Below are 13471 nucleotides of genomic sequence, written 5' to 3'. Positions count from 1 at the left end.
ACGTATTTCTACCTTAACACAGACTGCACTTGCAAAGAAACACTCCGTTTACTCTGACTCCGCCCATAACAAAAACTTTGCTTGATTCTAGACCGTGTGTTTTGTGCTTGGTCTTTGCACATTAATCGCGACGATTGTCATTAATTAATCGTGGGGCACGCATATCGTTATCATGATAAAAATACGATTAATCGTGCAGCCCTATTATTCCCTCTGGTTGGCTAATGTGTTAATTAACCAGTTAGCCAGATTCATGCATTCGATCTGCTCTGTGTCATCATGCTGATGTGTGACACTGACACCATATTCACCCCAGTGGAAAACATATTTACACTTTTTGAATCGTTTCTTACTGCCTACATAGTAAAGATTGGCTCGGGTACTCGATCGTAACATCAATAATCATTCACGAAAACGATGATCACGTGTGTTTGTTTATTTATTGTGGTTGTTATGGCATCATTTGGAAGTCTGACTGGTTTGAATAGCATTACAACATTTAAAAAAAAAAAAAAGTATAATACAGTATAGTATGTACTGAATATTCTTCAGTTTTATGCAAAACAGAAATACAAACAAATAGTATATCAGTATGAGAAAAAGTAAAACCCAAAAAAGCTTTTTAATAGTTTAACTACTGTAACAATGTATCTTACAAGATAACCTTACATAAAGTTCTTGAATTTGAAGTTAACCAAGGTGTGGGGACCCTGTATTAAACGAATCATTGACTTGTCCTGCTTAAATGCTGATTATGTATAAATCCTGCTTGAGATGAGTGAATGTTCTTGTGTTTACAGATACTACATATTAGAAAACAGACCACGTAACATCTACGGCTTGGTGTGTCACTCCTGTCAGAACGCTCCCAAAAACATCAAAGAGTGTAAGATCTCATCATAACGCCTTCATCTCTATTCTGTGCATTTCTTCAGCTCGTTCTCCGTACCTTCTGTTTTCTCATTTCTATCGGGCATAAACACACAATTATCTTAAATGTTTCCATGTTTGTATTACTGTGAGCGCTGTACAGAGGCCACACGCAGATCACGGACGTACGCTGCTTAAAACCAAACCAAAGCAAAGTACAACCCTGAGCCAACGCTCTCCGCGCAAACTTTCTGTAATGAAACAAATCTCAGGTCATCGGACGCCTGGAGTCCATCAGCCAATGGGTTTGTGGTGGATGAATGATTTTCTCCTCTTGGTTGGCTGGCGTTAGGTGTTTGGCAGATTGTTCACAACATCTCAGAGGTCGTGATTAAGAGCACATACCTGAAATATATGGAAGAAACTGCAGACGCGATGTGACAAACAACAGAAACCACACAACAGATGAAATTAACCTTCATCAAAACCCATTTAATATTTTAACTCACAGTGGCCGCAGCTTATTTTGGCCGTTTCTAAACTGGTGCAATAAATGATGATGCTTGCTTTCCAGGTTCAGCTTTTATTTAAGATTAAACTTCTCTCATCTAGTTTCATTTATCTCAGTTAAAGAGGAGGGAGGACTCAATATCTCATTCATAATTGATTACATTGATTCACAACTCGTGAAAGATGTGATTAAAAATCAGGGTTATTTCAGAAAATCTGTATTTCTGACATTTTCCTAAACTACATAGCATTGTGTTATTGAGAAATGAATTTGAATTTGTTTTCTCTGCAGTATTCAAGATTAAAAAAATAACTGCATCTTTTTTGTTATTTGGACCATGTTTTCCCCATTTCAATTTTCAGTAAATAAATGCAAATAAAACATGATTTTTATTAGGATTTTGTCAGAAATGTTGTCAGTAGTTGACATAATATTAATTTTATTTAAACACATACCTATAGAGAGGAAATTTAGAAAAACTGGAAATAATCTTGAAGTGATCTCTTCATTTTTTTCCACAGGTGTATATTATATATAGCGGTTGAATATATTTATATATTTTGAATTGGTTTTATATTTGAGTACATCTATTGGATGTTTCCTCATATTTAGGTCAGAGTTTGTTTGAGCATTACACATTTACAATTCATTTAATTGTAAGTTTCTGCATTACAATTCATTTAAGATAAGCAGTGATTATTTTTTTTCCTGTCTGCCATTGGTTGGACAAACGTCTCTTCTTGTCTGATCACACGAGTCAGTGTTGTCGTGTAAAGATGTTTTTCCTGAGAGCAGGTCTGTGCCCATCTTGTTTTCAGAGCTTTTTGAATTATTTCTACTTTGTGGTGACAGAAATTAAATTTAATTAACCTGGAGCCCTTTTTAAGGTCAAAAGACAAAACTATGCGGAGCGAGACGTGGATTTGCTGGGGCGCGGACGTGCCGAAACCTGCGAGCTGCGCTGCAAATGATGCTCGCCCGCAGCGTAGGTTGAGTCTCATAATGAAGCGCTTTGAGGGAATAAAAAGATGATTAACTTGCTGCTGCTTGCATTCATCGCTGGAGAAAAACATCTTCCATTCCCCCTCCGCTGCATCCATCCACCTCTCTGTAAAATGACAGGACCTCCCAGATGTTGACATGCTTAACATGTGATTCGATTAAGAGCAGATGGAGTAGCAGATCTCGCCGCTTTCAATCACCGATCAACCACAAACACTTTAATTCTCTTCATGTGCTCCGGGGAAAATTTGGCATAAAGCGAATAAAAGCAGGAACTTCACGAGGCTTTTTTTATACAAAATCGTCCGATTAATAAAAGCATCTAATGATTAAGATTCGTATAAAAGATTTCCTAAAGGTTAACAAATGCTTGATGATGATGATGATGATCAGGTTTTATCTCCAGCGTGTTTTCAATGCTGAAACCTGTGAGCGCTCTGAAGCCGTGAAGCTTTTCAAACGCTGCCATCGGGATGCTCATAATGAAATCAATGCTTCAAACACAAGAGAGGATCAGACAGATGAACGGCCTTTAGTTTAAATACATTCAGGGGAAATCTCGATGTTAGCCCATTAGACCTGAGCTGGCCAATATTTCATGTTTAGTCATTATAAATGTCAAACCAATTCAGTCACATTACAATTCAATTCAAATAAAGCATGTAACGAAAACTGTCTGGAGCTCATCAAGATGAAATAAACCTAAAGAAACCGTAAGGTGTGTCGAGCACAATCACACACACAGATTATATTCACAAAATAACACAACCTCTCTAACCTTTACGTTAACATTTACACAAAGATAATCCTGTCTGTCAAATCTAAAGTCTCATAATCTAAAGATGAGATGAGAAGTTTGATTTCACTCTTCATCATCACGATCTTACTCAGTGAGAATCCTCTTTACATTTCAGTCAGTCAATGACTTTATCTGGGTCTGAAATCATTCATGATCAGTGAAAGAAACAGTTTAGTTCAGTATGTACAGATATAAAACTGTACATTATTATACATGAAATGTTTGTTGTGTTCCAGGTATGAAATCAGCGGTGTCATCAGGTCGAGTTCCCAGTGTGTCATCCAGCATCACCACTATTCTCCCTCATCCAGAGAAAGGTGACATCATCTTCTTAACTATAAAACCAGTTACTGAACTTCAGATACATTATCACTAATCACTTATACACAACCTGACATGGCTGCAATACACTGAAAATACTGGCAGAATGATCCTACTGCTCTTATATTCAAAATACACACAAATATTATTTTCGTCCTGATATAGATCCAGAAACTGAATGTTGTTAGATCAAAGAAACAGATTAAAGCTTTTATTTCATTTGCCATCTTTCTCTCTTCAAACAGATCCAACGGGTCAAGGTCACCTAGCAACGGCTCTCATTATTGCCATGTCAACCATCTTCATCATGGCCATCGCTATAGTGATGATCATTATGTTTTACATCCTAAAAGCAAAGCCGAACGGGCAAGGTCAGAATTAAAGCAAACACTTCCTCAGTTTTTCTCAATGGAGTTTATAAAGTTCCTGTATTGTTCTGGGATCTGTAAGACAGTTGATAAGATCTGTCATGGTGGAAAGCAGTTCACATGTGAATGATTAAACTGTGGAGTTAAATCCAGAGGAGATTAATGATATCATTCTCATGATTTAAATTCTTTCTTATTTCTTCAGACAGTCAATGAACAACAATGTGTTTGTATTTTCCCAGCCTGCTGCTCTGGACAAATCATAAAGACAGCAGAGATCCAAACAAACAAACAGGAGGAGAAGAAAGAGATTCAAGGTGAGCAGGAGCAGAACTACTCTAAAAAAATGCTGGGTTGTTTTTAACACAAGGCTGGGTCACTATTGGACAGAACACACTGCTGAGTTAAAATGACCCAACTGCTGGGTTATTGTCAATCAATTATGTAGAAATACCCCGCAGTTGGATCATTTATAGAAGTTTAGACATGAGGTGGCCAGGCTTCTTTAGGGATTGATTTAGTCCATGAAAGAAAACCTTATGTAACCCTGTATCAAAATAGCATGAATGAATCTCATGATTGCTATTTACTTCACATTACTCATTAGATATATTTTTACTCTACCGTGTGCATTACTAGCACAGATGTAAACATAACGTAAGGCTGGCTTTTTTTACTATTATCTACATCTGATTTATGTCTGTTAATGAAGCTAATGTTCTCTCATGTTAACTGCAGTCACTTTCATTAAAGTTGTTTAGGAAACTCAAAATAGCAGAACTCATCACTAAGACATTTTTCAAAAAGATAATTTCAAGAATAAAAACTATGGCATTGAGGTTTGTTGTAAAAACAGTGCCAATACAGAATAAAGAAAAGGCCCGTCTTTATTATATAAGCATACTCTTCCAGCCTATGATAAAATCAATATATAGTATTTGCAATGTACGTTTATATTCTCTTAATATTTATTTTTATCAATGTACTTATCTATGTGCTATGCTGAAGCAGAAGAGACTCATGCGAATTAAGATCTTTAAAGGGGACATATCATGAAAATCGGACTTTTTCTATGTTTAAGTGCTATAATTGACTCCCCAGTGCTTCTATCAACCTAGAAAATGTGATAAAGATCAACCCAGTAACTTAGTTTTGGTAAACCATTCTCTGCAAGCATGTATAAAAATAGCTCATTGAAGTTTGGCTCCTCTTGTGATGTCAGAAAGGGATCTTATTATTATAATACCACCCCTTAATCTGGACTATCCAAACACAGCACTGCTGTTTAGTGCAGAGAGACAAAGAGAGAGAGAGAGAATAGTTTCATGCTCACACCTACAAAGCATCAATTTTAACATGTTATAATAAATTATCTATATGATATTTTGAGCTAAAACTTCACATGTGTACTCTGGGATCTTTAAAATCTCATTATATGACCCCTTTAAAGCTCCATGCAGCCAATCAGTGTTGTGCTCTGATGATGACACCTATGATATATGAATATAGATGTTAAGTGTTCCTGCACATCAATGACTTCATGAAAGTTGTTATTTATTCATTAGACACATTGTCTTTCTAGAAAGCGTGGTGATATATGCAGAGAAGGAGGAATTTGACAAGCTCAAGTCTTCACCTCCGAAACCAGCAAAGAGGTGAGAGGTCACACAAACACACAGAAAACAGTCAGTGAAGATAAAGTGGACCTAAAGGGGGGGGGGGGGGGTCGCACACCAGATGCACAGCGCCGCGTCGAGTCGCGTCTAGGACAACTCGGAGGTATTGTACACCGGAAGTGAACATTAAATAGCGTGAGCATAGTCAGATAGCGTCTACTTCAAAATGCAAAATATACGTTAGCAGCCAATGTTAATCGTTAATGATTTGGGACAAATATGATGTTATTTAATGTTAAACAATGTGAGTGGCGCTCTGTGGCGCGACAGGGATTGGAGCAACTTCCTGAGTCACAGCTGGGCGGCGCGGACCTGTCGGCACCAGTGTGCTTATACTCATAGAAAACAATGTGTTCAATTTGTTTTGAATGGCGCAGCGCTGAGCTTTGTGTCCGGTGTGCGACCCCCTTAATCCTCAAACACTAACAGAGAGACAGAAACACACACACACACACACACACACACACACACACACAGCTCTGTCTCTCTCTCTCTTTCAGTAATTAAAGCAGAGAGCAGGACAAGTTTGTACAGAATTTTCAGTGTATTGTGGGTTTATGACGATGATTCTGGAAACATTATGTGTCTCACAGACAGACGGATGAGCTTCATCCCGCCTGAAGCTAAAGTTATCAGAGGAGAAGTGTATGATAATTATAGTCACGCGGCAGGTGAAAATAGATCTAGTTAACCAATAAAAAAAAAAACACACACGCTTCTGAATACAAACCATTCAGTCTTCACATCTGACGCAATAATTATAACATTTAAACCTTTCCCACTGCCAAAACTAGTTAGATTAAACTGTTCCTTCAGTCCTCACTTGGTTGGATTAAAAGCAATAAGCTCCTGAAGAAGCAGTGGTGATCCTGTGCTAAATCTAATTCAATTCAATTCAATTTTATTTATATAGCGCTTTTCACAATTGTCAATTGTTGCAAAGCAGCTTTACATGAGTGGATGTAGAGGAGAACACTGAAAATCAATACATAGTATAAGAAGTAGAATAAAGCGGCCATTAACCAATCTGACTAACCACTGCTTCATGCTCAAAATATTCTTCTGCAAGCAAATGTGTCAGAAAATGCTATATATACTTCCATATAGTAGGCGAGGCAAGTAGTCTGAATTCATAGTACAACCCCAAAACAGAAAAAGTTGGGACATAGTAGAAATTGTGAGTAAAAAAGGAATGGAATAATTTACAAATCTCATAAACTTATATTTTATTCACAGTAGAATATAGATAACATATCAAATGTTGAAAGTAAGATATTTTGAAATGTCATGCCAAATATTGGCACATTTTGGATTTCATGAGAGCTACACATTCCAAAAAAAGTTGGGACAGGTAGCAATAAGAAGCCATAAAAGTTAAATGTACATATAAGGAACAGTTGGAGGAGGACCAATGTTTAGGAATAGGAATGTTGTCCTATGCTTGTCTAAAACAGGCTTCTAGTTGCTCAACTGTCTTAGGTCTTCTTTGTCGCATCTTCTGCTTTATGATGCACCAAATGTTTTCTTTGGGTGAAAGATCTGGACTGCAGGCTGGCCATTTCGGTACCCGGATCCTTCTTCTACACAGTCTTGATGTTGTAATTGATGCAGTATGTGGTCTGGCATTTGTCATGTTGAAAAATGCAAGGTCTTCCCTGAAAGAGACGACGTCTGAATGGGATCATATGTATCTAGAACTTGGATAAACCAAGCCTTTCCAGATGTGTAAGCTGCTCATGCCACACGTACTTATGCAACCCCAAACCATCAGAGATGCAGGCTTCTGAAAAGAGCGCTAATAACAACTTGGGTTGTCATTGTCCTCTTTAGTCCGGATGAAATGGCGTCCCAGTTTTCTAAAAAGAACTTCAAATTTTGATTCGTTGGACCACAGAACATTTTTCCACTTTACCAAAGTCCATTTTAAATGACTCTTGCCCAGGGAAAACGCCTGTGCTTCTGGATCATGTTTAGATATGGCTTCTTTTTTGACCTACAGAGTTTTAGCTGGCAACAGCGAATGTCACGGTGGATTGTGTTCACTGACAATGTTTTCTGGAAGTATTCCAGAGCCCATGTTATGATTTCCTTTACAGTAGCATTCCTGTATGTGATGCAGTGCTGTCTTAGGGCCCGAAGATCACGGGCATCCAGTATGGTTTTCCGGTCTTGACCCTTACGCACAGAGATTGTTCCAGATTCTCTGAATCTTTGAATGGTATTATGCACTGTAGATGATGATAACTTCAATCTCATTGCATTTTTTCTCTGAGAAACTCAGAAAACTATTTTTCGCTGCAGCATTTGGGGAATTGGTGATTCTCTGCCCATCTTGACCTCTTAGAGACACTGCCAATCTGAGAGGCTCTTTTTATACCCAATCATGTTGCCAATTGACCTAATAAGTTGCAAATTGGTCTTTCAACTGTTCCTTATATGTACATTAAAATTTTCTGGCCTCTTATTGCTACCTGTCCCAACTTTTTTTGGAATGTGTAGCTCTCATGAGATCCAAAATGTGCCAATATTTGGCATGACATTTCAAAATATCTTACTTTCAACATTTGATATGTTATCTATATTTTACTGTGAATAAAATATAAGCTTATGAGATTTGTAAATTATTCCATTCCTTTTTTACTCACAATTTCTACTGTGTCCCAACTTTTTCTGTTTTGGGGTTGTATTTCAAAAACAGTAGGTGAAAAGTATCTGGATGATCTACCGGCAAGATCCCTAAGTGTTTAATCAATGGACCCTTTACTATTCCATGATCCACAGGGAGAGGAGTATCCAATGAAGAAGCAGCGGCGTTGTTTTATTAAAAGATGTCCAGAAGTGGTCACATCATGACTTTACAGTTAAAGACTGAAGAAGATCTGCTGTAAATGATTACTAATAAGATCTTTAGAGTAAAAGTGTGTGTTCGGTGTTGTTTTTACTGTGGTAAAGCAGTGAACGCCAGACGATGTGCTAATGCGGCCTGCCGTCAGTGCCAAATCATCCGAGGTATTGAGTGTCTGTGAAACAATGAAGGTCTGTGAGCATCTCTGAGCGCTCTTTGTCAACACACATGAATGAAAGAAGCTAAAAACAACAGACGAGTCGCTGCATGTTAATGATTACTGTAAACCGCTACGAGACGCTGTAGAGACTCTTAAATCAACTTCACTTCTATTCATTTCTGTATCTCTATGCTTGCCGACATAACACACTTGTGTTTAAAAAGCATTTAACTCTAAAAACAAGTGACATCGACACCGTCGCATCGAATCACATGAGTCTGGGGCGGGACTTCCTCTTTCTCTCTCCAATGGAATCACAGAAGGAATGTTTAAAGTTATATCTTGAATATCTTCTGCACTTTCAGATGTTTTAAAGATGGATTGGAAAGTAAAAGGTTGTGTTTATTTCAGTGTAGATTGTTTTATTGTGAATGACAGTGAGTGTAATGTTGTTATTTTGCAGTGAAAACGATGCATCGTCAGAGAACGAGCAGCTGTTGAGTCGCAGCATTGACAGCGATGAGGAAGCAGCTCAAGACAAACAGACAGCAGCCGATCTCTGTCTAATGTCACTGGTGCATCTGACCCGAGAGAAAACATCTTCAACAAACACCATACACAACACCAACAACACCATCAGCAGCAGAGCCACAGGGGTGAGATTACGCTGATATTATACCACAATAATGCTTTATTCTGATTGGTTGAAATGTTCCATGGTTGTTGATTATTTTTCTATAAACGCACACCTGCGCTGTCAAAATAACCACCGGAGCAATGTCTGTGGTAACCGTGGTATAGACCCTTTTACAGCTCACGTGATCAAATAGCCTGCGCGCGCATTTGGGCAACAGAAGTGGTGTTATTCCCCATTGGTTCTAACGTGGTAGCAACTCAGAAAGTTTATTAAAACGGTTTCTCAACATCAAAATGTCCCGTTGTTGCGTTTGGTTGCACTAACATAATATACTAATATACGTATATATGTATCTGGCAACTTTATTTTTGGCCATCTGCTAACGTCTTTTATCCACTAGACTATAGTACACGGATCTGGTAGCTGTGTTGAAAATGTTGATAAAGTCAATTTTTTTAAAATAACTTACTGTTTGTGTTGCTTCACTGTTGATTCTTACGATACTTCCGTTGCCTAAATGCGCGCGCATACGCTGCCACGTCATCATTGTGTACAAACAGTAAAAGGGTCTATAAGATGTATATTTGAATCCGCTCCTCTGAATTATTAGAAAATAATGCACACCTGCGCTGTAACTCCACTTCACATCGTGCCGCATTACCACCTTGGGTGTGCATTATTTTCCAATAATTCAACGGCCCGTCGTCAATTTTTCCTTACATAAATTACAGCATCATTTTTCGGGGGCTGTGTACACCAAGACGTTTATGTTGGTGTATGTTTTCAATTGTTTTCATTAGAACTACCAAGCTTTTTAAAAACACCAGCAGCTGGCTTTTTAGCGCTCAGTGCCCAGAGTTAAAAAATGTTTAACTTTGAGTGAAACGTTCACCTCGTCAATGTCACTTCTCACTTGGCCGTCCAATCACAGTGGAGGAAGGGTGGGACAAATATCACAACAACCAACCAGTCAATCAGTCAACGACTGATAAACAAAGCAGAAGTATCCTAGCTAAGTGCTTTTCTGGCTGAAGAAATGCTGGCAAGCGCCCACAGTCGGTGTCCGCCTGGCGTTTTCTGACTTTTAACCTTTGGTGTACTCGCCCCCTTCTGTGTGTGTGTGTGTGTGTGTGTGTGTGTGTGTGTGTGTCTGTATAAAGCACTGTTACTCTATCCGATGTTGTTTCTGCAGATTCATAGCAGAAGGAAGAAAATCTTGGACTTGTACACAAAAGCCTGCAGTGTTGCAGAGGGTGAGTCCTAACTTCACAACATCATTTTTAAAATTGTCAAAGACTGAAATACAAACGCTTTATTAAAAGGTTTATGATAAAAGAGACGCTTATGTTTACAAAATACTCACCAGACACTCACTTAACACTAAACTCTGATTACACATGAGATTAAGAGAGTATCTGCAAACGTGAGCGTCTCTTTTATCATAAACCCCTTCAAAGACTCTGCAACAGGCACTTATTTTGACATGATGCATGATGCACATGATGAGCTACATACACGTTGTGACGAGCTTCACATTCGTGCAGCCATAGATATGTATAAAGGCTAGATGTCTCGCCCGCGTGCTGGCCAATTGAGTGGAACGTCTGCATTTGGCGGCCATCTTACCACAGGCAGCTCGCTCACTCATAGCATTGAGTTTTAATGGTGCAGGTAATTTTAAATGACCATAACTTGCTTCATTTTCTACCAATTTTCAAATGGTTTGGTTTGTTATGAACGTCAAACGATGTACCTGGTATGACACTGCATACTTATACAAAAAAATTCATGAAACATGTTAAAGCATCCAGAATTATAGCCATGTTTATAATGTTTGTAAGATACCAAACCGTTTAAAAAATTGGTAGAAAATTGAGCCAAGTTATGGGAATTTAAAATTACCTGCACCATTAAAACTCAATGCTATGAGTGAGCGAGCTCCCTGTGGTAAGATGGCCGCCAGGTGATGACGTTAGAGACTCTGCCGTAACACATCTAGCCTTTATACATATCTATGCGTGCAGCCTGGAAAAAGAAGTCACCGGCCGCCACTGATGTCATCCTAAGTAAAAGCAATGTTAACACCACCAAATTCTGCTGCAGACGTACTAAAATATAAAAACTTTGAAATGATCAATGCCAGTGTGAGTCTCGTGTTATTTTTCTCAGCACACAGAAATTAAGTTAAATTATAAGCAGGATCTTTCAAGTTTATGGAAAACACTCGATTCATTTAATGGATGTTTATTTATCATAACTTATATAATTAACAGCTATCAATACATCATCAATATTTGTTCACTTTTACATTATTGTGTCGTTTATCTGAGCACAGCGAGAGGATGAATGAACTCATTCAGATGTTTTTATGACTGCAGGTCTGAGTCCTACCGAGTTGCCCTTTGACTGTTTGGAGCGCACCAGCCGTATGCTCAGCACCACCTACAGTACGGACAAAGCCGTAGTAAAGACCTGGAGACATCTGGCAGAAAGTTTCGGACTGAAGCGCGACGAGATCGGAGGAATGAGCGATGGCATGCAGCTATTTGACCGAGTGAGCACAGCGGGTTACAGCATCCCCGATCTGCTGACACGTCTGGTACAGATCGAGAGACTGGACGCCGTGGAGGTTCTCTGCTTCGATATTCTGGGTGGTCCCGAGAACGGCGTCCCTCCATCCAGCCATCATCCCACTTTATCTTCTCGCTGCGCGAGCGTGTGAGACCCGAGAACGTCTTTACCCACAATCCCATGAAGAAATTCTCCTCTAGATGGACATCTGAGATCATGTTGAGGAGGATCTTCTCTCAGACAGACGTGTGCGTGTTATTGGTGCAGGACAGAGATGATGTATTATCTCAACTCGTCTTCATGTCTGTAGAGGAGATGTTCAACACATTTCTGTATATCTGCAGCACTGATGACAGGGGGTGTCTTTGAGGACAATACTGCCAAGACTGATGTCAGCCACACTGAGCTCATTTTTATACTTACATGAATAATAAAATGTAGTTCTGAGGTTTGTCACGGACTCGTATACATATAACTGGACTGTGAATGATGTGTTTGTGTCTGTATTCTTATGTAAACTGTGTGTTTCTTACAATGAGTCTCAGGATACTGACAACGGCCCGCGTGTGTGTATTTCTGTGCTATGTGCGTGTGCATGAGTGTCTGTGTGCATGTATTTCGGTGCGTGCATGAGTGTCTCTGTGTGTGCGCGTGAATGTGTGTGCGTGCATGCGTGCGTGTGATGTCTTGCGGTCGGTCAGTCACTGCTGCTGGTGGTTAACGACACAAAGTATCTGTGATATCCAACACCTCATTAACTAATAATCCATATGGAAAAACCGTAAAGTGACCACTGGCTGTAAACCTTTAACTGCATGCAGGAGGTAGAAATGTTTAAGTAAATGACATGGTGACTCAATGTTTACAATGTTCCAATGTACTTTTTGCCAACAATTTTGCCATTATCTGCCTTGTGCTTACAAACTTTCTCTTGAGGGTTTGTATCACCACCACGTGTCATCAGAAACTGTGAGGATTAAGAAATGATTGACAGATCAACAGGAGCTGGTCTCCAGAAAACATCAAAGCATCCATGCAGAAAATCTTCTAGATCGTTTCTCATTTTAGTGCCTCATACTACAATACTACATTATAATCCTTTACATCACAACAGAAAGAAACACATACAGCCATGAACATAAACAAGTGTATATATAACTTATTATTACTGTACATAATGCAGCATGTATTAAAGTCGACTATATGATATAGATCTTGTTATTTCTTTGTGTGAATCATCTCTGTACTTCAATTTAAACAGGAAGATAAAGTTATTCTCTACTGATGTTATAATGAAGCTGGCATTTGGTCGGACTGATGATCTCTGTGTGTCGGACTCTGCTATACAACTGGATTATGTTTGTTAAATCTTTACTGATATTTCACTAACGTATAAAGAAACATGTTTTAGTTAAACATCTAATGCAGATGTCTCCAGTGAGGTTCACAGTCCTAGAAGAGAGTTCAACTTTAATCACAACACTGAATCTAAATCAGCTCATTTAGGACTGCTGGAAACATGCAGTCAGACCTCTGATCTAATGTATAAAGTCAATAAAAGTCAAATCATCATTCTCTTCATGTTTTTAGCATCAAGTCCATTATATTTATATTCTGTGTGTCAGTCAGGTTATAAACAAATGTGTTACACAGCAAACTGTCAGCACTTCAGAAAACCACCAGGTTTGAGAAGATGATCAATCACTGTAGA

At 38.7% G+C, this 13471-nt stretch overlaps 1 protein-coding gene across 1 annotated transcript in view; it reads left to right on the top strand.

The window, feature by feature from the left end:
- Nucleotides 1–12969, top strand: part of edar (ectodysplasin A receptor) — a 31442-nt gene extending 18473 nt beyond the window's left edge. The window contains exons 5-12 of the mRNA XM_065252433.1: nt 801–886; nt 3419–3499; nt 3749–3874; nt 4114–4188; nt 5454–5526; nt 9016–9208; nt 10382–10442; nt 11568–12969. Coding sequence (XP_065108505.1) covers nt 801–886; nt 3419–3499; nt 3749–3874; nt 4114–4188; nt 5454–5526; nt 9016–9208; nt 10382–10442; nt 11568–11911 — 1039 coding nt within the window. The 3' untranslated portion in view covers nt 11912–12969. The remainder of the gene's footprint in view (nt 1–800; nt 887–3418; nt 3500–3748; nt 3875–4113; nt 4189–5453; nt 5527–9015; nt 9209–10381; nt 10443–11567) is intronic.
- The last annotated feature ends 502 nt before the right edge of the window (nt 12970–13471 follow it).

This window comes from Paramisgurnus dabryanus, chromosome 15 (assembly GCF_030506205.2).
Source record: "Paramisgurnus dabryanus chromosome 15, PD_genome_1.1, whole genome shotgun sequence".
In the NCBI taxonomy this organism is placed as follows: Eukaryota; Metazoa; Chordata; class Actinopteri; order Cypriniformes; family Cobitidae; genus Paramisgurnus; species Paramisgurnus dabryanus.
Note: the sequence above shows the minus strand (reverse complement) of the source record. Positions and strands in the feature narration are given on the sequence as shown.